We start from the raw sequence: 27,928 nt of genomic DNA, 5'->3' as shown, positions 1-27,928 counted from the left end.
TTCTTAGTGCAGTGCTTTAACCCGCTGCGCCACCAGGGAGGGCCCTTTTTTTTTTTTTTTAAACTAAATAACCTTGATTGCTTACCCCATTATTGTAATCACTAAATTTGTCCTTTCCTTCCTTCTTTCCTTCAGTGTGTAATTTGTGATGTCTTTTAAATGAAGACAATTTTTATAAGTAACCATATTAACCTTTAAAAAAACACATTTTAAAAAAGAACTTTGGTTTTACAAGAACTTAATTCTAGTCCTTCCAGCTTTAATTAAAAACTCACCTACACAACCAATAGAAAATGAAAATATATATAAACATTCATAATACTAGCAATTTTATGAATTGCCTAGATCTTAGTATCTAGGGTCGTGATAAATATGACTAAATATAACAAGCCCAGAGAGGCCCGTAAGACTTTACTAAATGTACTCACTGTATCCCGATTTCCTCTTTCCTCAATGATTGGGAATAATTGGAGAGACTTGGTGCATATCAATTCTGGCTGCTCAGACCTGGCATGGAGTTAGGCAGTCTGTCTTTCTAATAAGCAGCCAGGCATCGCTCATGCTGCTTGGCCACAGGCCCCACTTTAGGCAGCAAGGGTATGAAGCACAATATTCTTGTTTGTTGACATAAATGATATATAAATCAACATAAAGTTTCCTGAACTCTAGATGGATGACTATTTTATAAGACACAAAATGAAATTACTTTCCTAGAATTCATTTGTAACAAAACTACATTGGCAAGCCAAGTCTCTTTTATTTTACTTGAACTCTGGCAGACAGAGTACCTTATTTATAGGGGTGGAGAAATCACCTTCAAATTTAAATTGCACAATCGTATACAAATGTGTTCATTATCATATACAGAGTAAGAGAGATCCTTAGCCAAGAAAATCATGCCCTTGTGTGGGAACAAATTGTCATATTTTAGGAGGAAAACTGAAATTTAATGCACGCAGGAAAGGAAACTATCTAAACCATGTCTTTCCTGCATATACAAGGCGAGTTCATATTTAGACAACCCCCCAGTCTGACATGAGTTGCAGTTAAACTGTCAAGAACTGGGGAAGGTTGTGAGATTTTATTCTACTTGCAAACAAATGAGTTAGCCTCCTACAGTTTCAGAAACCTTGGCAGAAAAATGCAAACCCTGGGGTCAGAGACAAAGACTCTGACTCATAGCAGGGGCAGTAGCCATTGTGACTGACAACTTTACTTGCACCTAAAGCCCATTTCTCACAGGAGGATGGGGGGGGGGAGTGCCTGGGTCACCAGCACAGGCAAGAGGTGTTTCAGGAGGGCTCCTCCTGTCCCACTCAGGGGCAGCCAGCCACCAGTAAGTTCCTTATCCCCTGGAAACTGACAGTGTCTTAATTACTCTAGAATGTACACTCTTCTGAGGAAGGAGGTATCTCTATCTACAACCCTGGGATGGACATAAATTTCAGCAAATTGGTTGTTAATGCTTAGACTTGAAGATTTAAGAACTGCTTCTGAGCATTAGAAGATGATACTAATCACAATAAAAACCACAGTAATGATCATAATATTTTTCACTTAGTGTTCAAAATTTTGGCTGGTTAAATATGATTCTGTCCATTTCAAAGAGAAGGCAACTCATTTCTAAACCTTAGGTAACTTGTAAAAATCACATAACTAGTATTTCAGAGGCTGTACATTCCCCTTATTCAAACCTAAGGGTACAGTGCAGAGACAGGATTGAGGAGGGCATGAAGTAAGTCACTTAATCAGAGATGGATCTTGCTAATTTTATTGTCAGCTCATTCCATCATGTTGTCGTTCATTTGATGCAGACCAACCCTCTATCAACATAGTACACAAAATAATTACCATCTTTAAAGTCTAAGATTTAGAGTGTTTTTCTTTGTTTTCTATGTACTTACCAGAGCACAGATCTGTCCTGCCTAGAAGTATGAGAAGTTCACACGCTTATATTTTTTCCTCAATAGTTTATTTTTCCTTTATTTTGTGCATTTTCCCATCTCAGTTGTAATCTCCTTGAGCTTCCCATCACCAAATCACCCATGTGCCATTACCGAAGTCCAGTGCATTTCCCTCCCCCCACTGCTTCAGATCCCATTCCCCACTTCATTCCCATAAAATGTCTCTGGTATATAACTGTTCATTATTATTATTATTTTCTCCCCTCATCCATTATACTCCTGCTATGAGTGAAACCACTGAGTAGTTTTCCTTTTCTTTCTGGCTTATTTCACTAAGCATGATCTTTTCCAGCTCCATGTTGTTGCAAAAGGCATGTCACACACTTTTTGTAGTTGCATTTAGGGCAAAGTTGCCAGCTGGAGTAAGGTTCACCTTCTTCTCCCAGCCTCCTAACATGGTTATGGATTCTCTCTGCTGGTTTTATACATGAATTGTTTTTCTCAAATTTTATTACCCTGTCAATCGCATAACTACACATGTCTGGAACACAGGTCACACTCCAGCACGTGCACAGGCTTCACTCACTCTCCACCAAGCACCAGGGTCGTGCCTGACCACCTTGCCTCCCAGCACCTTCTCACTACCCTGGCACCTTCTGTAGCCAGTATCACACTCACCAAGTCTAAGGATCAGTTTTTGCTCTGCTGTGCCGATTTGGTTCTTTGGTTATTTTATTTCACAACTGAATGAAGCCATCTAGTAACTGTCTTTCACTTTCTGACTAATTTCACTTAGTGTAGGTGACTACTCTTGAGGTGACTACCTCAAGAGCCACTCATTTTGTTCCAAAAGGCACCTTTTTATTTTGTAATAGTTGAGTAGTATTCTATTAAGTATGTATTCCACACTGTCTTTATCCACTCATGTGTCAAAGGGCACTTAGATTAGTTCTATCACTGGACTATGTGAATGATACTGATACAAACACAAGAGTACACAAATCTAATTGTACTAGGGCTTTCATATTCTTTGGGTAAATATCTAACAGTGGATTACTGGGTCATATAGTATTTACTTTTTGTTGGAAGAATATTCAAACCATTTTCCACAGTAGCTGTGTACTCAGTTACATTCCCAACAGTGGATGAGGATTCCATTTTCTCTACATACCCTTGCCAACAGATTATTTCTGATCTTTTTTAATATAGTCATTTTCACAGGGCTCAGTGAATTATAATCATGATTTTAATTTGTACTTCCCTTATAAGATAAGTGATTTGGGGCACTTTCTTATGTACTTATAGACCAGTAGTATGTCTTCTTTAGAGATTTGTCTACTTAGGTCTTATGGATAGACTCACTCTACTTCTAGAATTGTTGATTGACTAATTTGAGCAAAGGATTTAGCTTATTAGTTAAAAAAAAAAAAGTTCTCTCCTACAACCAATAGCAAAGGAACTATATTTTGCTGACTTATTTTAGTGAAAGGAAGCATTTTATAATGACCATGAATTCGAAAAACTTCCTGGAAGAAAACTGATTCAAAGGTCCTTAGCCTAATCCGAACATTTGCATCAGCTTTTAAGTAAGGAGATAATGGGTTTTATTGAAACATGTGACCATATTCTTCAGTCATTAACTTTTAACACATTAGCTTTAACACATAGAACACAGTCAGCATGCATTTCCTTTCATTCTCTATTGCCTTGCATATTTTACTCCCTAAATGTCAACCTCCCTTATATTCATAAACAAATTCCACTCACTGTGTCAACATTTGAAATTGTCCCTGTAAATCAGAACATGCTGTGATTGAATAGCTGCTCCCATCATCTACCACTTACTTCTATCAAAGCATCTAACTGGATTAGTGGGAAAACAGCTCCATTATGCTCTCATTTAAGCTTTGCTTAACAGCAGGCTTCTTTTCTCCAACAAAGAACAGCCTTGGAGATAATAAACACTAGGAAATTATGTAACACTCATTCTGACATCTTATACTTGGAAGTATAAAAAAAAGAAACTTAGAAATAGAAAACTAAAAACCAAGGTTGTTTGATTTTTCTTTCCGTGATTCTCAATAACTTTGTTAAAGTGTTAATACAGATTGCATTATAACTGTGGATGATTGACATGATTTTGGATAAGAGGGTATTGTGGGAAAATTACAGAAGTTAACTACAAAAGTACTACCAGGCTTCTTCAGTGCCTTATTAATAAGCTTCCCTGAAGTTATAAAAGTAAACATTATGTTGTTTTCTAGACTTGCACCAGTTTCAAGAATTATAAAAGAACAACAACACACATCTGTTATTGTGCAGGCAAACATATCATGAATGGATTTAGATGTCTTTTTTTCTTAGCATTTCCATACCATTAAATTTTTAAGTTTACATTAAATGTTAAGGGACTATCTTATGAAGATGAAATTACACTCTACATTTACCAAATCTGACATAAAATCAATTCTATTTAATCTTGCAAATAAAGCAAGGTAACTATTGAAACCAAAGAATATCTTTTAAATCATGACATTAATGAAGTGAACATTAAATATATAAATGAAAGTAAGAATATATTGAATTGTTAGGTGCAAAATTGTCTAACAAAGGGAGTAAATATATAAAAGATGTCCCTCATCTAGCAAATGTATAATCCAGAAATGTATTTATTTGCAATTTAAGAGCAATCCAATTCATATGTGCTTTTTCCAAGACAAAGTACAATTTCCTAAAAGATTGTCCAACAAAAGACAAATAACATTCCTCCTTAAAATACATAATACAATTCGATCTGCAAAGAAAAAATAAATTGGTCTTCATAGCCTAATATTATTTCTCTCAGAATTTCTAAAAACTCTAATATTTAGGAGTTTTATTTTAAAATATCTATTATCACTATACAACCAGTCACATTATAAGATTAAGCCACATTAATTTTTTGGTTAACTCTACAGACTTTTACACAAAAATGAGTGAGTTCCAATCTTGGTTTTTTTTTCCCCCTTAGAAAAGTTATGAGAACTATTTCTTTATCTGTAAGATTAGAAAAGTAACACTATCTGACTCGCACAGCTATAAAAAAAACTAGGTTGCCATGAAAAGTATGTAAAATAGCCCCCACAATCTGACTAATGTTAAAAGAAATAACTAATAACTCTTAGTGACTTCCCATTATATTGAAGATTAATATATAAAAATGAACATGTGTACTTAGTAGTACAAGATCTACTTTAGATCTTATTTATGTTGATTTTGTGATGGGGAAATCCATATTTGAAATAGAATGATTATAGTTTATTTCAGTCATGAAAATGTATTAGTGATTATTTTGAAATAAGAAAGTTAAAGGAAAATGTATACTCAAAACACACAATACCATGTGTAGTTGAGTAAAATATTTATCACCTTCTGAGGACCACAACAGAGTCAAGTAGACTAAAGTAGCTGACCTAAACTAAACAAAAGAAAATACTTAAGACAAAAAATAGATTTCTCTGGAAGCAGAATGGGAAATAGTTATGACTTCAACTCTCGAATATCTTCTGGATATTTGCATTACAGTTGTGTCAATGGTGCACCATTCAGTATCACTTTATTCTCTAGCTGGGATATGTAATTGAGACAGTCACTATTTCTGAGGTGCTGAGATGCACTACTTCTAGGTCACACACGCTCCTGGTTCTTTCTACAAGCAACATACTCTATTTGTCTGCATGTTTTTACTCATATACTCAACCATGCAGAGAGAGGTCATTCAACACAGGATAAGACATAGGATAGAACAGAGCTGTCAACATACCAGTAAAGGCTGTATAAAACTGGTTCACTGAAACCACAAGGAAATATTTTGCAACTCAGTTTCTTAATCATTATGTTTCTTACAGAGTTAGATACCAATTTTTCTATGAAGAAATACACATTTAAAATCATAATATCTTAAGAAAAAGCAAAGCTCTGTAAAATGTGACAGATATTAGGAATCCCAATGTCCATACCATCTAACCAGGAAGGGAGAAGTGTCTGGCTAAATGTTGAAAAATTCATTCAAAGTCATTTCTGTTATTTAATTAGACAAATTCTTTACTTGAAACTTTTAAAACCAATCGACTTCATACATGTCGCCTCGGATTTGTCATTGTGGGAGTATTTGTATTATGAAAATAATCAAGCTACTACAAAGTAGGATTTCCTTCTCTATATTGCTCTGTCCCCAAAAGGTAGAAGTTGTAAGTGGGAGAACCAAAGGAAGGAATATGAATTTCCCATGTCACCATAACTGAAATGATTCATGTGGACAATTTTCCTGATGCCTACAACCTCAGGCTGCAGGAGAGTCACTTCTGCTTTCCAAACATGTGTGTATGTGAATGAAGGGGAGCTTGTGCCCCTATCAGGATCACAGTGAGTAATTTTGCTAAACATCTCTCTATAACTATTAGCAGAATACTCATGGGATCTCATGCCTAGATCCCAAAATGCCAAAAAAAATATTTTTTTTAAAGTACTGGCAAAGCTTCAGTCAACAAGACAATTATAATGAGTTATTGCTACATAATGTGAAGGAGAGAAAACTTAGCATAGAGTCAGAGATTCGTTCAAGCACTTCCATGCTTGGTGAGAACTGTGGGTGAACAACTGCAGGGACCATTGTTTGGAGGATCGTTCCTCTAAGCAAGTTACTAGCACAAGAGTTGGTCAAGGCTACAGGGAAAGCAGGAAAGCTATTGAGAAAGAAATGATAAACTGTGGACTTAATTCTAGTTCTAGCTGTCCTCCTTTCCTCAAACACCATGTTTGCCTATATATATATAACTGTGAATACTTTCCTTTTTAAGAATTAGGGACTATGTATAGTGGATACTGGCCAGTCTTCTAACAACCTACAACTTTTTTTGATTCAGTTCTCCCTCTTGTGGCCAGAGTATGTTCTGCCACCACATAGGGAAGGTTGATATTTAAAACCTAGCTCCTTTGATGATCAAAGAGTATCTACGAAGTTCAAAATCTATGCAGATTTAAAAGTCCTTCAGTAGGACTTAAGCACCTTTACACATATTAAGATCCTTTAATTGATTTCCTTTTTTCACTGCCTCTATTCTTTAACTGGTAGTGTTACTCTACTCTTACTACTGGTAGAAGTTTCCAAAATAAATTCTTTACACTTGAGTGTGTGGGTGAAGATCTGCAAGAAGCCAGATTAACATATTACCCATAGTTAATATCTATTGGCTTTATATAAATTTCATCAGATATATCCAATCATTTAATAACTTTCTCTTTTGCTATGCCAAATGATAATATTTTGTAAATAAAATATGTCAAGGTCCTTTTAATACACAGAATTTTTATGTACAAATGAAAACAAATGACCATCTTTCTGGCCATTTTAGTAGGGAGGTTAAATGATCTATTTTACTTGCTTGCATTTTATTGAATAAGTGGTGAGCTAACACATATGGTCAGTATGTAAAATGACACGGGCATAAATCATAGACCTTCTGTAAAACCAAATTTTACTAAAACTATCAAGGATACAAATAAGTTAAAGAATTGTTAAAGGTGCAGATGAGTCAGAGGAAGGTTAACATAGACAGGAGCTCCGCAGGTTCTCTGGGCTGAATGTGTCCCCTGAAAACCCTACATTCAAGTTCCCATCCCCAGTACCTGAGGCTATAATAGAATTCAAATTTCTTTAAAGAGCTGATTAAGTTTCATGAGACCATTAGGGTAGGGACAGAATTCAACAGGACTGGTGTCCTCATGAAGAGAGGAAGGGACACCGGGGGTGTGTGCATGTCCAGAGAGAAGATCCCATGAAAAGGCAGTGAGAGGAAAGTCAAGGGAAAAGGCCACAGGAGAATCAAGTCCTCCAGACACTCACTGTTGGCTTGAGAGCCTCGAAAACATAGTTTAAGCCAACCAGACTCTAGCATTCTGATGTGACACACCCCTCTGTCCCAGCTAAAAGGGGTCTCAAAAACAGGTTCCTAATGTTCCTTGTGCAGTGAGAGGATATAAACTACAAAACATCTCTATCATTCATCCAGTGGTATCATGTATGGTAAATATCTAGGAAATCTTGTCTCACTGATCCTCAGATTTATCTCCAGTCATTACCCATAGCCAAGGATATCTTACTAAAAGCATTTTTTTTTAATAAATACTTTTGTCCTTAATCTAGTTAGCTAGAGCTCTGATTGATAAGGGTCACACCCACCTCCCATAGTAGCTTTCTCCCAGGAGGCTACCCTTCAACTGAAGGGAAAAATCAATTCCTTTCACTTCTTCCCCCAAAGTGCTTTCAGAACAGATCCACTTCCCACGTTCAATATGAAATGACCTCACCACGAGTTCTTCTCCACTCAACTCTATCTCAATGAATAGAACTATTTCAAGAGTGAAATTAGATTCCACAAGTAAATTCCCATAAATTTTTTTTGCCAACATTCTATTCATCACAGTGAGACACAGTGACGTTCATTTTGTCCTATATTCGCTTGAGAGTTCATCTGCTCCAATCTACCTCTACATATGAGTAGGAAGGGCTGAAATGGCTTTGGGGAAATAAGATTTATTTTTTTCAAAAAATTCATTCCAATACCTACCGACCTTTGTAGTAATTAATAATAACATAATACAATATGAAGATGAGTCCAATATAAAATAATGAGCCCACAATTGCCATCTAACCTTACTGCAAAGTTGCTGCCTATTAGGAAGTACAGTAGCTTCAGTGAGTACAGGGGGTCGTGTCTTTTCTAACCCTGTGACTGAGGAAGACTATGGAAAATGTTTTTCCCTTATATTAATCTCTTCAATTACTTCACTTGGGACTAAAGCTTTAGAAATGCAAAAAGGATCTTGGCATGAAAGTGTAGAGTTTCAGAGAATTAGTAAGAAGACAGGATAGCTCAGTGACATGTTTTATAATAGGTCAGAAATATGTCAGCCTCTGATGAAACACTAAAATCTTTAAAATCAAAAAGAAATAGAAAGTGCAGACTTATTCTAAGAGAAAGCAATCATTTTGTACTTACTGAAGCTACATTCACAAAATCATCATCTGAGAGGGTTTCCAACATTTCGGAAACAGAGGTTCGGATCAGTTTAAGTGTCAAACCACTGACACTTCCACTCCTAAAAACATAAAAGAATCCCATACATGTTAATAACCAATATTTAACCAATATAAGAACACTTAAGACAACTTAGCAATGACTCTAGATCGTTCATATGATATTCCAATGATATATTGTCTTAAAAAATTAATAGTAGAGAAATTCATATTTTTGGCACAGTGAAAATAAATTACGTCTTTCTTTCTGACCAGTTGAAAAATGTATACATATCAACTACAAGGGAACCGATTGTATGTTCAAGTGACAATTTTGAGAAAATATCAATACACCTGGCATTTCGCCTAATCAGGAAAAACGTACCCAAAAGTGGTGTGTTAGCCAAGTGCACAGTGATGGATGGGGGTCTACAGTTGGTATTTTAACCAATAACCACAAAGTAGTATACCCACTGTGACAGCAGATAAAGCAAGGACAAATCCCTTGCTTTGTATATTAAAATGGATGTTCTCTGGGATTTAGTGCCCATATTTTCTTGTCTCTACATGTTCTGTGATCCTTGATGATCTGGTAGGTCTCATTGCTAAGCCCTACTAACTCCCACTTTAACATCTGTTGCTCCTGATGTTTTCCACTTCTGGACACTTTTAAACAACTAAAGGCTCATGTTTAAAACAAAGTATTCTCCTTTCCTATTTGCATTGTAGTACCAACTTAGCTACCTCACACTCATTCAATTTCTTTATCCTTCTCAATCTTCTACCCATTCAGATAATCTGTATTAATTCTATATCTAGAGTGTTCACAAGCAACTGCCATCTCTCCAATCTCTCTCCAATCTGGCTCAGCTTTCTTACTGAAGATTCTGAGCTAGGCTAGTAGTCACTCCCATACAGCTATTAATCAAGGGTAGGTAAAAATTCTGGAAACACACCTTGATCCAATACTGTTAACAGCTTACTGTTACCTACTAAATGCCCAACAATCTAAATATCTCTACATTAAAAAATCTTTTATAATCTACCTCTACTTTAGGCTCTTCTATCCCTTCCCCCCAGCTCCCTGACATTGACTCTGCCAGATGTCCTCACCCATATTTTGCTTATGTCAATACTTTGGCATAAACTCCATTCTCTCTTCTCTCCCCTCACAAGCCTGCCTTTTTGAATTTTAGCATAAGGATTCTCATCTCATCCACTTAATAAAGTCTTTCTTGACACTTTACATCCAAGTGCTATCTGTTCTCCAGAGACTCCCATAATGTCGTATTGTACTATATGTCCATTACCTTCTATAATTGTTTTTGTGAATATTCTTTGATTTTACTAACATATGTGAAGCATCTGTGATCAAGAATATCTTAATCATATTTGTCTAATTGTATTTAAGAGACCAGTAGTACGTTTCGGTGGAAATCACTTAGAAACTGTAATTTCAACTTGATGTATGCTTTCAATTGTAGGACATGCATGAGGAATCTAGGGGTTTTAATATGAGAATTAATTTATGGACCTTATCTCATATCCAATGGGGTTATATTACCATTTAGATTTAAGAATAATTAAGGATTATATAGGATACCGGTTCAACAGTAATTTAATTAAAACAAAATATGACTTAAATGCATTTTAACAAAAGAAACGAGAATTCATATTTAAGTAACATTTGTTGAGTTGTCTTCACTTTCTCAGTGTAGAAGGTTTTGAACTTGCTTACTTCAGGTCAGAATAGGAGACTCTTCAAATGCTGGTACTATTTTGTGATACAGATTTAATTCAACACAAAACACTGTATTCAGTTAATTCCAATTTGGCAAAGAACATAAGAAGATACAGTTTTTTTTTCTCTAAGAGAAAATAACAACCATTTGATAGTCATGTTTTTAATGCTTTAGTATTGATCTTTGAAAACGAACTTTAAGGTATATTCTACTCTACATTCCTCAATATCATTTTCAGTCTTATTAGATTGCTCTCACAAACCCCTTAAATTGAGGCAATGTAATAAAAGTACCAATGTAAAAACTCTTAAGTGTCTTCCTAGCAAATTACCATTTCCTTTAAAAACAGTTCAGTACATTCAATATGTTTAATATTTATATATTTTGTGATCCAATCCCTAAATGCTATTTGAATCATTAATGGCTAAGAAAACATAAATTATTTTACTTTTTTGGTAGCAGAAACTACTTAGACAGTAATTATGTACTTTAATATGATTTAAAATATAAAGCAAAAGGTTGGAAGAAAGTAATTTTTCAAAATGCTTAGATTATAGAACCATGCCATAATTTTTAACTGTGATATAGAAACTTCTCATTTTCAGTAAGAATGTTTTTAGTACCTTTATAACTTCTTTGGATATAAAAGTCATCATAACTCTTTGTTTTTTGCTTTTTTCCACCTACCAACCTTTCTCAAACCCAATATACTGCTCATATGCACAAATTCTCTAATATTCTCAGAATATAAGTAATAAATAACATTTAACTACTTACACATCAACCAGAATAAGCATGTCTTTAGGAGATGCAGCTCCTTGGATATACCTGAAACAAATAATCATATCAATGCTTTTCTCCTGCAGAAAATTAAACACAGATGTTTGTTCAACTAATATATACTGATCTCTGAGTTTGGTATTTTCTAAGCAGAGTTAATTCCACTCAATCTCAGTACCCTCCCCGCCATCCCCATCCCCACCCCCTACCTCTTTTGTTCATAATTCTGCAACAATTCTGAATTTTTAAAAGACTTATTTGACTTAAGGAGAGATGTCAGCTATATAGTATGTTTTGAGATAGCTTTAAAAAAATAATAACTGTGGTTTTAATATTAGGAGCAAAGGAAATAACTGTAGAACAATATTTTTCCTGGAAAATTTTATCCTAAACTCCAGTTTGTTGACCACAAGTTATGAAACTCATTGTCACAATAATAGTAAGGCTGTTCATGCTGTTAAATGCAAAAAAGTAAACACGAAAATAGTTAAGTGGGTAAGAATCTACAAAAGCAACAGAAAGGAAATACAAAGTCAATCAGTAATTAAAAACAGAACAATATATCAAGTGTTAATTATTTCTTTCAAAGGGAGACTGTCTCTTAAACTGTATAATATCTGGAATCACCTGGAGACTCAATTCAAAATGCTGATTCTTAATTTCAGCACTACAGCTTAAGAATGCTCATTTATAAAGCAATTCTAAGACATTTTTAGATTGGTCAGCATTTACAGAGAGAAAGGTGATTGCACGTGAAAGATCACAAAAGGTCAAGATACCTGACCATGGACAGGAACCAGGGGCTTGACATTCACAACTAGAGATCTGCATCTGAACTCAGCCTTCAAGTCATCTCTAACGCCTCTTTGCCAATAATTCTTAATTTCACTTCCCAGACATATGCTAGGTTGCTTAATTGCCAATTAGTTTTCAGATCATATCCAGCACAATGATTGCCTACTCATGAAACTGACTTTTTAACTTGAACCCAAGTTTGTTTCTCTAAAAAGGTAAAAAGGCAGAGTTGCCAGGATATTTCAATGGGAGACAAATCAAATTCTTATCTAGCATCTTAACAGAGGTCCTGTATGCTTCTCATGGGACAAGGAGAGGGCAAGAATAGTCTGCCTCTTCTGGGCATCTTGCTTCTCAGCGTCTCCCTAAAAGGATTAATTCCTGAATCCAACCATGTGATGTCTTAGTTACTTTGTTTGCCTCGATTCAATACAACAAGGTGGCATAGTCACTGCACATGGAGAAATGTTAACAAGAATAACATGTGGACTGAAAACACAGGTTGTTTTATATGGTGACTCTTCATGTAAACTGAACTGGGATATTTAACAAGGCAGCTGAAAACTTAAGTGCATTTCCATAGTATCAACCATTATCTATACTAGAGTTCATCTGAACTCAAGTGAAAAGAAATAAGCTAAAGGTCCAGTAACAGAGGATTTCCTAAATTATCATATTGCCTTAAAAAAAAAAAAAAAAAAAAGGTGCTGTGTGGGAAACAGGCCCTCAGCAGCATAAGTGAGAGCACAGGCCACAGAGCAGTACATGCATGTACTGGCGACTTATTTTAAAAAGATATGTCAACACATTAAATACATTTTTAAAAATGCAAGTAAAATACACAAGTTTAACAGTTGCTTGGCAGTGACTGTAATTATGAGTTATTGGTACTTTCTTTGTTTTGTCTTAGGAAAATGACTTGCTTTGAGAAATAAATAAAACCTCTTTTTCAAAATTAAAGCCCAACCTATATGACTGTAACTAGGAGGCAGCTCTTACCTTAGGGCTTGTTCTCGTTAGTTCACTACCAGAGGCAACTCATTTGCTACTCAACCAACACACTCTGCTAGTCTACTTCAGGCAAACTAAGAGTCTTTCAGTAGAAATCCCCACCAGCGAAAAGAGGTTTGCAGATGAAATTGAATATAAAACTCAAAATAATCTATTGGAAATGCATTTCATACAATATTTATACAATACACATTATTGTTGCCCACTTGAATTCATCCTCTTTGTTTACCTTAAATTTTAATTATATAAAAAATCTCCACCAGAGCACTTTAGATAATATCCATCCTTAAAATGGAAGGATGCTCACCAAGTTGTTAACAAAACATTTCAACTAATTTTGTCTATTTAAGCTTTTCAAGACAATAGAAAATACTCACCATGGTCTTCTGCGTACATCATAAAGATCAATCTTGTTTGGAGTTCTACTGTTATCAACCCATGGAGAAGCTGAATACAAAACATAAGAAATCACATTAAAGAATTACATATAATCTATAAAAAGACTACTTAAAAAGTCAGAGAACACTACAGACATTGCACAAATCTACAGCAATGTTAAAGTGGTAGATGGTGTTGGTGTGCCCTTAACACTTAGCAGTGCAAAAGCCAAAGTCAACCAAGGTCAATTTTTTCCTCACTATTTCAGAAATATTTGTAGACATAGTGATAATCCTGGTTGCTACCTTACATGTGTTCAAAGTTATATATTCTTTCCACTCTACTAACAGAAACATTTACACACACACACACAAAAACATGAAAGTACTTACCTCTAATGGTAACTGTATTTTTAATTATTTCACTCTGGATTTTCATTCAGTACTAAGTACTATAGTACTCATTTACTCATTCTATAAATACTGTTTTCTTGCATATTAAAAGCACATTAAAATGTATTAAGGTGGCACTGGTTTACAACAGTGCATTCTATGAACACCAGATCTTACCTCTACAGGCGTATGATGCATACCACTCCCACACTAAGACCATGGTTCTCACTGCAGTTCACTATGCCTCTGCACACCTCCACCAGCCTCTCCCTCACTCTCTGGTAGCGTCAGTGTGACAGTCAGATTTCTAGGGTTTACTGTTTTGGGCTGCTGTATCATTGGCTGACTTTTTCTTTTGTTTCTATATATTCCAGGATGAGTAAAACCATCTGGCATCTTCCTCTCTCCTTCTGGTTTATTTTTAATCTGATTAGTTTTATAATGGCCTATCCATGTTAAAATTAAAAGGTAAAAATGTAATTAAAATAACCCCACAAAAAATTTTACTTAAATTGATGTGAATGATCTAAAATAATTCAAATAGAGTACATTTTTAGTTTCAAAATTTCTATCATTTTGCAGTAAGCACAAAAGTCCTTTAACTGCATTGTACTGTTTACATCCTAACTGTTTTACCTCTCCTTTATTCTGAGAAATTATGGGTAATATGGAGAACTTCACCGAGAATCAGGTGTATTTGGCAATTAGTCTAAGTTAACCAATTAGACTTTGTCAAAAAATATGTACTTCTGCGTCTCAGATTGTGAAATTTTGTTCCTATTAGTAGCTATACTATACAATGACTTACTCATTGGAAATGATTAATCACATTTATATGACAGTTTAAATATAGTATGCTTCCAACAACCATTTACTGATACAGTTAATGCCACTGAAATCCTAAATTCATTTTAATTCTTTCAATATCCTTCTGCAGAAACAGACTCAGTATGATCAAATATCACTCTCTCTCTCTCTTTTTTTTTTCTTTTTATGGTAGCAACTGGAATTAATCAGCAAACACACTAGCAGGCATATCAGCTCACTGGTAACTATTGATCTACAATATCTGATTCTTCAAGTTAGAGGCTTAGTCATAAAAATTCAAACTATATCCTACCTTCATACAATACTGGACTCAATTTTATTGCCTTTCAGCTCAAAATTCAACATTACTCCTCTATGAAAATGGATCTGGGTCCTGTAAATGTGTTTAACCAGCAAGCACAATTTTAATCCTGGTTGGTGGCTGATGAAAGAGACACAGTGAATGCTGAAAGGGTTTTGCTTTCTGTTTCTCGTTTGTTTGCTCAGAGACACGAAGCATGTGCAGCCTTCCGGGTGTCTGATGTCTGCAACACAAATTAGCTGCAAAGCTCAGCACCTGCATGACTTGCATATTCTTCGGACTTCAATGCCTTCCATGTGAACAGACTGTCTACATCTGCTTCTGTTCACTCAGGTAATCTAGAATCTAACAGCCAACAGCACCCTGTGGGCACTTTTTTGCCTCAAATGCAACATTAGGAACCCTAGAGGGTAAACATCTAGCAAACCCTTCCAGTGTGATTGCTGCAGTGAATTCTCTGCCATACATAGGGTGGACCACGACTGTGTTACCTGTAAGGTCTGGCCCTCAATTGGGAGATTGAGGTATATACCTTGGTCACTAACTTGCCATCTGAGCATAGTCTCTAATGTATATTAGGATACATATTATTATGTCTGATATTCCTATATTTTATAAAATCCACTGTACTTCTAACCAACTCCTCATTATTCCAATTCATTATGGTTAACAATCATTCAAGAAATACGTACTCTTTTCAAAATATTGTGTGCACTGTCTATGCTGATTGGATTCAGACAGACATACACACACTGTGAAGTCAGAAAAAAGAAATTAGTCACCACACCAATACAAGAATGAGCACCATGGGGTCTCCCTGGTGGCCTGAAGGTTAAGTCTCAGTGCCACCACTGCTATGGTCTGAGTTCAGTCCCCAACCGTGGAGGTGACCAAGGTGCAGCAGACCTCTCCTGTCATGCCCATCGCTCCCTTAACAGTGCATTTCAGTCAATCCACCTGTTCTGCCTCACTCTGTCTCTTGTGAACCCTCACATATCTGCACGTCTGGTCTACACCCTACTTCTCCTACAAATATATAAAGCTTTTAAAAAAAATGACCATCATGAGTTGAAAACTATCAATGAAATGGTTTACTAGAACTGGAATTTAAAAGTCACATTTAAATTAGACCTCTGAATCTTTTGCAAAGCTCGTTCACCTAGGATCTCTGCTCTTACTATAACTGCTAATAAAATTTAATTGTATCACTATGCTCCATAAAATTTATATTTCAAGACTGAAAAAAAAATCTATGACTGACAGCATTAACCAGGCCATTCAGTTATAATGAAGTTTATAATTTTAGATTTTAAAAGCTTATATTTAAAATATTATCTCTTAGAAATCTTCTGTAATATTTATTATTGGGAAATAATCCCTTGATTATGCTAAATTAAAATATTTACATTGTACACAATTTAAACAATGCACTTTCACCTGTGATGCTAATAACTGATTTGCTATAAAATTCCATCTGGAATTTTAGTGGTACATTATTTATGTATGCTCATTTATAAAAGGTGAAATAGTAAAAAGGATAGTAACCATGCACTGCAGTTCTCTGAAATCAGTTTTGTAATGATGCTTAATAAAAGCTACATGTGTTGTTTCTAAGACTTCTGCAAAAAGAAAAAGTTGCTCATTTTGAATGTCTCTTTTGCATTCCAATAAGATTTGGGAATGAATGAAGAAAAGAAAAAGTAGGTGTGACATTTCTGAACCACATCATTTAAGGTGATGATGATCATTATACATCACAAGTAAACTACACATGTGTATTTTAATTAAAACTGCTGAAGTCCAATTCTACTTCACATTGTATTTAGGGGTTGGTACATCACTACAAACCACTGACTTAGAAAGCTATTTACCTCTCTATTACTCAGAATAGAAAGAAAGTGTTAGAAAAAAATTCCCGAGAAACATATGCAGAGCCATATTGGTCTAAAGTAATAGAACATGGTCTAAAAATAATAGAAAAGCAGTTTTCCATTTCAACTGTTAAGAAATAATAAAGAACATAGTGATGAATTGAGGGCTGAGTCTAAACACATCATTTAAATGACTACTAATTGCACTTCCAATGAACAAGTACAAGTGCATATTTCCAATTCTGAAAGACTTCATATTTTTGGTGTCATGAAAACAAAAAGAAATGTTACATACTCAAAAATGCCTTAACTGCCTTTAAAATCCAACCCTAATCCTACTGCCGTAACATAGTTGGTGTTAAATGGGTATTGTTTTAGGTCGGTTCAGTAATCTCATATGGAGGATCAGTCATAGTAAAGAATTTCAAGCTAAGACTGTAGACTTTTTAAAGCCAAAATTCATTCAATAAATATGTATTACATTTTTCTCAAAATTTCTAGGTATCTGAGTGCTGCCATCCAGATACTCCTTTCTTTCCATGGCTGCTGGCTCTTATCAAGCCTCCCAAATCAAGGCCCAGGGTGGGTCTCATTAACAGTGTGTAGATTATCACTTGTGCCCAGGTGCCCGAGACTCACTAAAAGTAAGTATGCCTGTATCACATCAATAAGCTTCCAGCGAAAATGAGTAATAGGAGACAAAGATGGATATTATATAATGATAAAGGGAAGAATACAAGATACAATGTAGGAAGGCCAAACAAATAAATTATTAACAGACCTAGAGGGAGACATAGAGAAAAACAGGACAGGAGGGGACTTTAATCCCTCACTACAGCAACATACAGATTATCCAGATCAATCAGCAAGGAAACGATGGCTTTAAAATGACATAGCACATAAAATGAACTTAACAGAAATTTACAGAGCATCTTGCCATAGTCAACAGAACTGACATTCTTTTCAAGTGCTCACCTACAAATCTCAAGGGCGTACTGTGAAACATAAAACAAATGTCAATGAATACAAAAAAGAAAAATGAAATAATATTCAGCTGCTTTGAGGTCACAATGATAGGAAATCATAAAACAACCACAAGAAGAAGGGGAGAGTCCTAAAATACCTGGAAATAAATGATACTGAATATAGGATTTCTCAGTCCGAGGGATATAAAATCCCTAGGAATAGAGAAGCATTACGAGGAGAAAAATTTTAGTAGTACAGTTCTACCACGGGAAACAAGAAAAAAGCACTAATTTAAAAAAGATAAGCTCAGGACCCTCCCTAGTGGCTCAGCGGGTTAAAACACAGCACTAAAGCCACTTCAGCATGAGTTCGATCCCCACCCCGGAGGTGATCCACATGGCAGCAGATCTCTTGACCCATCTGCTGCTCCCCTCAGCAGTGTACTCATCAGTGGCCTGTTCTGCTCCCCATTCTTCTCTGGTGAATCCTCTCACCGTCCCTGCATCTCTGGCCTGTACCCCAGTTCTGTATGCATAAATAAATAAATAAATCATTAAAAAAATAAAAGCTAAGCTCACAACTAGAAAATCAAGAAAAATAAAAAAAATGAAATAAAATTTCAGTAGGAGAAAATAACTAGAACATAAATTAATAAAATAGAAAAAAAATTAAAAAATCAGTGAAACCAAAAGCTAGTTACTAAAAAAGATTAACAAAAATAGACAAATAGCTACACTCAAAAAGACAAAAATAAAATCAGGAGCGGCAGAAAAGATAATGCATAAGGAGCTCTAGGAACAAAGTGTAAAGTAAAAAAATGAAAAAAAAAATAGCCCAAGTAATGTAGGGAACACAAAGAGGCCAAATTTCATAAAGAAAGAGATAAAAGTAGAGACACAGGTGGTGAGGGCGTCCTTGGATTGTGTCAGTGCCACGACAGGAGACGTAAATTCATTAAGTGAACAAGCCAGGCTTTATAATTTTATAGAGAATTGCCAACCTAAGTTGTGCACCATATAACTTTTTAATAAACATATTGAGTATCTCTTTATAATGAATGAAATGTTTTAATCTGTCTCACCTACCTGTGAGTGTTTGCAAAGGAAAATTCTTTTACTGATTTTAGAAAACTCAATATGGCTTTATTCCATTGCAAGTTTTCTCCCAGCTCACACCTCATTATAGTGACTTAATAAACCAAACAATTTTTGGATTTTCATTTTAATTCTGGCAATGAGTCTCAATGCCCAGATGATATCACTGTATTAGCCTGAGAGTGATGGTGATATCTCTGGTGTGTCCAGATACTTGTTTAGCTTCTAGATAAACATGTGGCAGAAGCTCTCATGTAAGTATACAACATAGCAGTCAAGAAATCACCATAGTTTTAAAAATAAAAGCCCTTATTATAAAGTGATTTACTGGTAATCCTGCAGAGGCCAGATAACTCACGTAAAACATTTTCTTTAATTTAAAGGGTTATTTATCTGTCAGCAGAGGTAGAAGATAACGAGACAAGTGATGTGGTTAAGTGGAACACTCAATAAAGTAAATGGTACACAAAGACGCAATCATTCAGGTGGCCCTATCTGCAGTCATCAGATGAGGTTCAGTAATAAACTTGAACATGGCATAGTTTATGAAATAGAAGATGAGGAGGATTTATTAGAAAATAATTTCAGATATGTGTTACAAAGAGAAAACTCTAACACAAAGGCTCTATTTCTGTGAGCCAATAAGATTATCCAGTAAGATGATAGCAATATTTCATAAATAGTAATAAAAACATCAAATTATTATTTATAGGAACTAGTTTCCAGTTTTAGCAAGTCAACAAATCAATAAAGGTAATGATCTATTTCTTAACAATATATTTGCTGTACATAGAGAAATGCTTAAAAAGTTAAATGAAATTTGACAAAGTTTTTTCACAGAAAAAACTTGTATTTTCTGAAACTGGAGGGCAAATTCTATAGAAAGTCAACAATCAATAAAAGGAAAGGAAACAAAATGAAGTTATCTTTTAGAAGTTAAAAAGAGCTGAAAATACTAATACTTATTCACTTATTTTTGATGTAGTATTAGTTTAATACTAAATTTCATGCAATTTCCATTTTCATATTAGCATCCTAGGATACTACACTCATATGTCAGCAATGAGATAAACCATTTAATCAACTTAGGCCTGACTGCACCTAAAGTTGATTTTAAAGTATTAAAACCCTTAAAAATAATATTCATTCAGGTAAGTGGTAGGTTATTCAAAATGCAAGTGTAAAGATAAACACTCTTTCCAACAAATCAGAATCATTTTATATTTATATTTTGTATAAATGATGTATCCTCACATAATACACCTGATGGATGGCCTATAATTAATCAAACGATTCCAAGAATTCAGAATCTAAACCTCCATGTTTGGATATACTAGAACTAGTCTGCATTTTCCGGTGAACATCTTAAATTTTACTGTTTTAAATCAAACTCAACTTTTCTTCCAAACTAAAACTATTTCAAGTATTTTAGTTCAGTAAATGGATATTTACTGGATATTCCAATAGCAATGCAAACTTAATGTTATAGCTAGCGCAACTTATAATCTATGTTTATTACTAAATCCATTGATTTGTAACTTTTGTTTTTTAAATTATCTTTTTTATTGAGATATAATTCAAATATATAACTTAAGTAATTTGCAATGTACAATATAATGATCTGATGCACTTACTCAAAGGCTAAATGAAATAAACACACAAATACTATATGATCTCACCTCTAGGTGGAACCTAGCAAAGGCAAATCCAGACAGAGAAAAGGATGGTAGCTGAGAGGGTAAGGATGGGGAAAATGGGAGTTACAGGTCAAAGAGAACAAACACCCAGTTAAAAGATGCACAAAACTCAGGGATTTAATGTACAGCATGTGAATGCAATAATACCATGTTAACATACTTTACAATTGCTAATAGATTATACTTTGTCACAAAAAGATAAAAATGGAAATTATGTGAATTATGTCATGACACTGTTCATACTACAATGGTAATCATTTTATATATACACTTTTTTTGGTAAATATTCTGATATTGTCATTTTTTGAAATCTAAGGCTACCTTCTATTTAATTCTCGTTTGGCCTCCTGTTCAAATCTTTGAAGCTCATATCTGATCACTATAATAAGGTGCTATCTGATCAGGATTCTTGAAGTATTTTTCCTTCCAATCAAGATAAAAATGGATTTAAACATAGTATCCCACACGCCAAAATATTGTGGTATTTTTCTACATGTTTAATCCTAGACAAATCATTCTGACATTTAAGGTCCCATAATCTTCTTTAATACACTCTTTGAATTGATATCATTCTTCTTCTGCAAAAACCAATTAGTTAGGCTCACTAGCTTCCAACAGTATTTACTCAACTCCTGGTTTTTTAATTTGTATTTTTCTTCCCTCTAGAAAGATTTTCTTCTTAACTAGCTTGAATTTCAATCCATAGTTCATAAGATTCCCCCAAGACTATCATTTATAATTGCCTCATCTTTCTCAAAAGTCCTGCAATAACAAATTTATTGCTATAGACTATCTGGTTTATTTGGCATTTAGACATTTAGTGTATTGTAATCTACATTTTAAGACTTAGAAATGTTAGCTCCCTCATTAGGTTGAAAATTTATGCTGAACAGAAACAAATGATAATGCAGACTTTCCTAGAGTAACCATAACAGGACATTTTTTGTCCCCCATTATGTCTTTTCCCCTCCTCAATTAGCGTAGGTCCTGCTTTCTATGACCACATCTCTCTTCAGTTCTGCCCACTGACATGTACGAGGAAGGGCTTGTGTGACTTCCAGGAAATGCCATTTAAAGAAGGATGCCATTCTGTGTACCACCATGGTGGGCTTCAGTAGACATCATATTCAGAGAATGACTTGGAAATAACTTCGGCATGTGGGTACTTACATGTGAAGCTGCCTTTCTATGCAATTTGCATTCTTTGTCTTAAGGAAGGAACAAGCTTCCATAACATTCAAATTACAATTGTTTTGAATCTTTTTAATTGTTAACTAAGCCTAGTCTTAGCTAAAACACAAACTTGAATAATTATTTTTATAGAAAAGGATCAATCACTTCAATTTGAAGTTTTTTGATGACAACAAATTTAATTAAAAACACATATAGTTAAACTTGTCTCTATTAACAAACAAATGTTTTTAATAATCTGGAGAGTTAAGGTCCCAGATCACTGAAAGTACTATTTCTATAAATACCATCATTGTTAAAGTGATGTTTAAAATACTTTTGAATTCGTTTTCAAAAGAGTTAAACAGCTCAGAAGAATTATTCATAGGGAAAAACATCATTCACCTAATTTGTACATTTTTTTTTACATTTACATTTTATTCTAGAAATATCTTAGCAGATATAACAAGGAAATGTCTCCCAGAGATATGTTTAACAGAAACTCAACATACATTAGTTTCCCTTATTGTAATCCCATATTTTAAAAAAGAACAGATGAGGGCAGAGAAAGAACAAGTGATTAATAAGATCCTAAGTTAATGTCACATGACACAGATCTGTATTTTCTTCTTTTTTTTTAATAAAGGCAACTAATTATTTAAAAAGAATAAGTGTTTTCTACATTGGCATTTCAATGGGCCACTAACTCCTAATTACAATCCCAATTACTATAGTAATTGGTACAATTTAAGGAGACACTAATAGGTGAAATGAGTAGCATGTACCTACAAATTTTATGATGCATAAAATTTCACAATTTGATAGTTTTAATAGGCTTAGTTAATTTACATAAATCAATTAAGAGCTTCTGAAGAAAAACACTCATAAATTAAGCTGATTTTCCAGTCAGCACTACTCAATAATGATGTTACTAGACACGGTATTAGTTTCAGCTAACAACTGTGGAGGTACGGGGAAGACATCCCAGCTAGGCCACAAAATGGACAGTGGACCTAGTTAATACCAATGGCTTATACTTATAAGTACATGATGTTAGCACCTGCCATGGAAGATGATTTTCTCCAATCATTCCAATTCACTGGTAAAGAAATCGTTTCTGCTATGACTTAATGAAATCACACACGATGCTGAGGTTTCAGTATGAATCAGGAGTCTCACTTCCCTCCAGTGCAAAGATGTTTTTACTATCATATGGTTTACCTACTTCATAAACTGGAGAGAGAAAATAAAAAAGGGAGAACTAGAGAAAGTGAAGGCAAAGGAAAAGAAAAAGGAAGTAGAGGAGAAAGGAGATACAGCTTATTTCTACACCTATCAACCAAATTAGAACACAGATGATGACTCATCCTTGAAATCGTCATCAATAACCAAACAAACTGCTTTACAAAAACAGTCCTGCAAAGGTGTCTTTATCGTATGTCATCTATAGAGGCCTCATCACTTGAAACATTTTCATGTGTGATCTGATAAACAGAAATCATGACATTGGGAACTGTCTGACCACCCCCAACTGGAAGGCAATATTCTAATGGCCATATCACCCCCAACTGGAAGGCAATATTCTAATGGCCATATTTAATTCTTTTCATTCTCTTACCACTCTCATTACTTAAACATTATGTCCTCATTGTTCCCCAGCAAGATCAGTGACAGTGTCCAGAGGTTACCACCACATCAAATGACAGAAGTGGGTTCATATCTTAGCTGTAAGGTACATGCTTTTTGACCCACTTATGCCCATTGTTCAGTTCCTAGCTAAATAGCATCTTAAAATGCTGAACAAGTTATTCCAAGTTAGAAGATTCTAGTTTGTGCAGACTATTTTACTTTCAATAGCTATGGCAAACATTTTATAAAGGTAGTTTATAGATTCAAAAATAATTTGAACATTCTACATTTGGATTAAAGAATGGGATAAATTCTGTTTGATCCTTTTGACAATACTGTAACATGACAGGGAAGCCAATTTTCCCATATTACAAACATGGAGACTCAGTGCCTGAAAGATAAAGTTTTAAGACGTATCAAAAATGAAATATAAGATATTCCATTAAATATTGATTAAAAATACTTTTTAGTGTATTTCTACAAAACTAAATACTTAAACTAAAATACTTTTTAGTGTATTTCTACAAAACTAAATACTTAAACTAAAACTAAATACTTAGTTGCTTAGCTGAAATTCAAATTGAAATGGAAAGCCTTAATTTTATCAAGCAACCCTGCATAGAACTGACTAAAGTAAGGCCATATGTTAGAACCTCCATACTCTCACCAAGTCTATCAGCTGGAGTAACTACTTGCTATTGTTTTCTCATCTGTGTAGATCATCCTACATTTTTAGTTCAGTTTCCTTGTCATCTAAGTGTAATCACAGCTAGGTTCTCCATTTATCATATTCTGAGAAAACTAGGCAAAATTATTCTCATTAACATTCACTCTTATGAAAAGGGCTATTATTTGTATTTTCAATGTACCTGTCATGATATTAGCTTAATGATCATAATAACTATCAAAAGACAAGCTGAGGAGTTTTTAGGGTTCATATTTTTCAAATTTGAGGATTAAGACTAAGAGGAAACTCTTATGGCTTGAGGTCTAAGTGTTGTTACATGAAAATCCAAGCATAATTAACAATATTTAAAGGGATTTTTTGATACTTGCTTTCATAGACAGTAATCAGGGATGAGCCCCTATAAACTTTTAAGCCTGTATCAAAATGGTATTATACACCAGAAGGAATGTATAGTCTACTGAGAAATGTTAAAATCTTAATAGTTTTCAAACTGCAGAAAAGTGTCAAATAAGCATGACTTTGCATAAACATATTTTGTACACTAAAATATTCAATTTCCTGACACATAATAAGTCTTCATCTCATCTGACTGTTATTCAGTCCGATGATGCCTACATATTTTATTCATTGCTAGTACCATCTAATTTCTACTGGACCCCTTTTCATTTTTATGATATTTTATGGTGAATATCTCTATTAGTGAAATATAAGCAAACTTTTCCATTTGTTGAAAATCAAGGAGATTTCTCTCATATATTGTAGCTGGTAAAGTCATGTTACCTATCAATTATTTTATAACTCAGGCCATGTCTTCAAGAAATATAACATATTTTGCTTCTCTAATTTGACCTGTATTTTTGCAATTTTCAAGCCTATCTTATAAGGAATGTTTGACAGAAACTCAACACTTTTCTTGTATATCTTCCCCTCCTCCTTTCTCACAAACTTTTGCCAGTTTGTTTTTGCATGGTCTTCAGTGTGTGAGCAACAAAAAAAGAGTTGAAACAGGTTCTAGCAAATTATCAGGAGTAACCTTTAATCATGAAAACTTTCAAAACTACCACAGAGCACATGATAAGCTCCCCCAAATTAATATACAACCTAGCAGTAGCAGGAACCACCACACTGTGCAACTGATCTCTGCACTTCCCCTGTCTCACCCAGTCCTTCCTCTCTGCACCTCCCCTTCATTTACAAAAGCCTCCAAACTCTTAACAGGAATGGAGATAGATCTGAGCCAATTAAGTTCCCTATGGTGAAAGGTACCGTTACAGCTTATTTGGGGCAGGCAGAAGGCCCACTTCTGGTCCAGTTACAAGTTTGTTCTAAAGAGTGGAAAGGTTAAACATGCCCACAAAATGTCATTAAAAGTATTTTCAATAGGTCTGAGGCTGTACAAGATAGAATGTTCCTGTTTGTTTTAGGTTCCCTTTCCTTTGTGTATAAGAATAAGGGACATTACAACAGGGTCTCTTCATCTTAACTTGGTAAACACATCAATATGCATGGGCCATATCATCCCTAAGATACCCTCAGAATTAATGTAAGTTGACACATAAGAAAGATCTGTTTTCCTTGAAATTTAATTTTGTTGCTTGCCATATTCATTTTATCTAAGCAGCATTCACTGACTAAAGAAAAGCATCACCTGTTTTGATGCAAATTTCAAATATAGATTTGAAGTCTCAAAGAATTCTTCAAATAAGTGCTAATGGTTCTATTCAGTTCTCTTATATGACTCACAAGTTGGCCCAGGCTGGCGCTGGAGTCATCACAATTGTTTCACCACGACCTCTAGTCATAGACGAACACCTAACGGATCTGTTCACAATCTCACTGAAGATGGCTGGATGCTCAGTACAATCACACCTGCACACACCTGCGGCTTTTCTGATGTTATAGTTTAAGGTGTTTTTTTTTTTTTTCCTCTTTTTCATTAGCACCACAGGACGGTCCATAATCCTTATTCAATAGCATAATGACCACCTTCTCCACACGATATAACAGAAAGTAACAGTATATTCTCAAGGGACATCAAGCTGGACTTGCAGCACCACCTGGCATGCCCTGGGTCACTGAGCACTTACCAGGATAGTAGCGGGCCAGACCGGTGGCACTGCCAAACACCTGCCACAGCAATGAAGGATCTTCATCCCGATTTCTTTTGAAAACTTCGTCTAAGGCACTCGTCCAGTTGAGCTCGTTTAACACAATTGTGGCTAGTAATAAAAAAAAAGACAAATCTATTAATTCAAATGTGTAGTTAAAACCAAAACTGTTCTTACCCATTTCAAAATTACTCTAATCCGGTGGCTATCAAAACAGTTTTAGGATATGTAAATGACTGATAAAATACACTTAAGGGAAGTTTTAGATGTGGCATTAGTTCTTTAGGTGAGTTTTTACACAATAGTGGCCTCAGTGAAATTTTGGGCTGCACCATCCTTTGCTGTGGGCACTACTCTATGCTCTAGAGGAAGCTGAGGCATCTCTGGCCTCCCCCACAGGCTTCCAACACCTTTCCCCAAGATACCTAGGGGGCATGTCGGGACCCTGACATGGTGTCCTGATAGCAGACAGACCGAATTTGGTTTGTTACCAAAATTTAATAAAACGATAAAAAGTTTGCTTGTTGCATGCAATTTATCAGATGTGTTTATATAAAAGGAAAATGCATGGAAATGTAGTGAACATTTTATTACGATCCTTTTGAACAACATATATTCATTTTGGTTAATTAATTATAGCAGGATGCTAACAAGACCCAGGTTATTGATTCTGATGCAGTTTGTAACTACTGATTGATCTTGGACAGGCATTCATATCATGAAATGCTATTATGATGAAAGAGAAGCAATTATAATGTGAACTTTATCATGGGTTAAATAGTAAGAACTTCTAATTATGGACCTCCAAAACCATAGTATTCTATGTATAACATTAAAATTTTAATTAACTTAGATTTTTTTTTCTATTACACAAAAAGATAACAGATTATCTCCCATCACTTCATTTTTTTTGAGGGGGGGTGGAATCTTCACACCTAAGCTATATACCGTGTCAGCAGCAAATTGGGCTGTTCTGCATGGGAAGCTACCACCCAGTCTAAACTGTGGAAATATGCTTGGGGTAAAGACTTAAAATACTGTTTAACTTCTATTCTTTTTCTGTGACCATAGCAAATAAAGGAGACAAATACAATCATAATAAACTCAGCACACAATTTTTTTAAAGGTAAAATGACACAGTGTCTATCAAGAAAGATGTACAGTATATATGTGTATATTTTAAATTTTATCATTTTCCCAAAAAATAAAATAAAAGGTGAAAACAAGGGGATTGAGAAATTGTTCTGGGACCAGCATCCTAATGCATTTCTCAATTGAAAACTAACAAGATTTCCATCTTTATGGATGTGATTACTTTCAGGAAGATCAGTTGTGTGTGTGTGAATATTCATGAGCTGGGTCAGATCCATAGTGCATCTGAGACACTAGTGAATTCATATTCAAAAGCATGATCCAATGAACACTAATAAGTGGACAGTTATTTGAAAATTTATATTCAGATAGATAACCTGAACTAATACTCACTATTCATGAATATTTATAGTAATGTACAAAGC

General features: G+C 34.7%; 1 protein-coding gene across 3 annotated transcripts in view; it reads right to left on the bottom strand.

Annotated features, from left to right (window-relative positions):
• The window catches only part of CACNA2D1 (calcium channel, voltage-dependent, alpha 2/delta subunit 1), a 397,279-nt gene that overhangs the window by 88,113 nt on the left and 281,238 nt on the right, over nt 1-27,928 (bottom strand). For all 3 annotated transcript variants that reach the window (XM_004676889.2, XM_012720902.1, XM_012720903.1), the window contains exons 7-10: nt 26,391-26,522; nt 13,667-13,736; nt 11,481-11,531; nt 8,945-9,044 (exon numbers count right to left, since the gene is read on the bottom strand). In XM_004676889.2, coding sequence (XP_004676946.1) covers nt 8,945-9,044; nt 11,481-11,531; nt 13,667-13,736; nt 26,391-26,522 — 353 coding nt within the window. The remainder of the gene's footprint in view (nt 1-8,944; nt 9,045-11,480; nt 11,532-13,666; nt 13,737-26,390; nt 26,523-27,928) is intronic.

Source organism: Condylura cristata, unplaced genomic scaffold, assembly GCF_000260355.1.
Source record: "Condylura cristata isolate star-nosed mole 26May11 unplaced genomic scaffold, ConCri1.0 scaffold00005, whole genome shotgun sequence".
Taxonomy (NCBI): Eukaryota; Metazoa; Chordata; class Mammalia; order Eulipotyphla; family Talpidae; genus Condylura; species Condylura cristata.
Note: the sequence above shows the minus strand (reverse complement) of the source record. Positions and strands in the feature narration are given on the sequence as shown.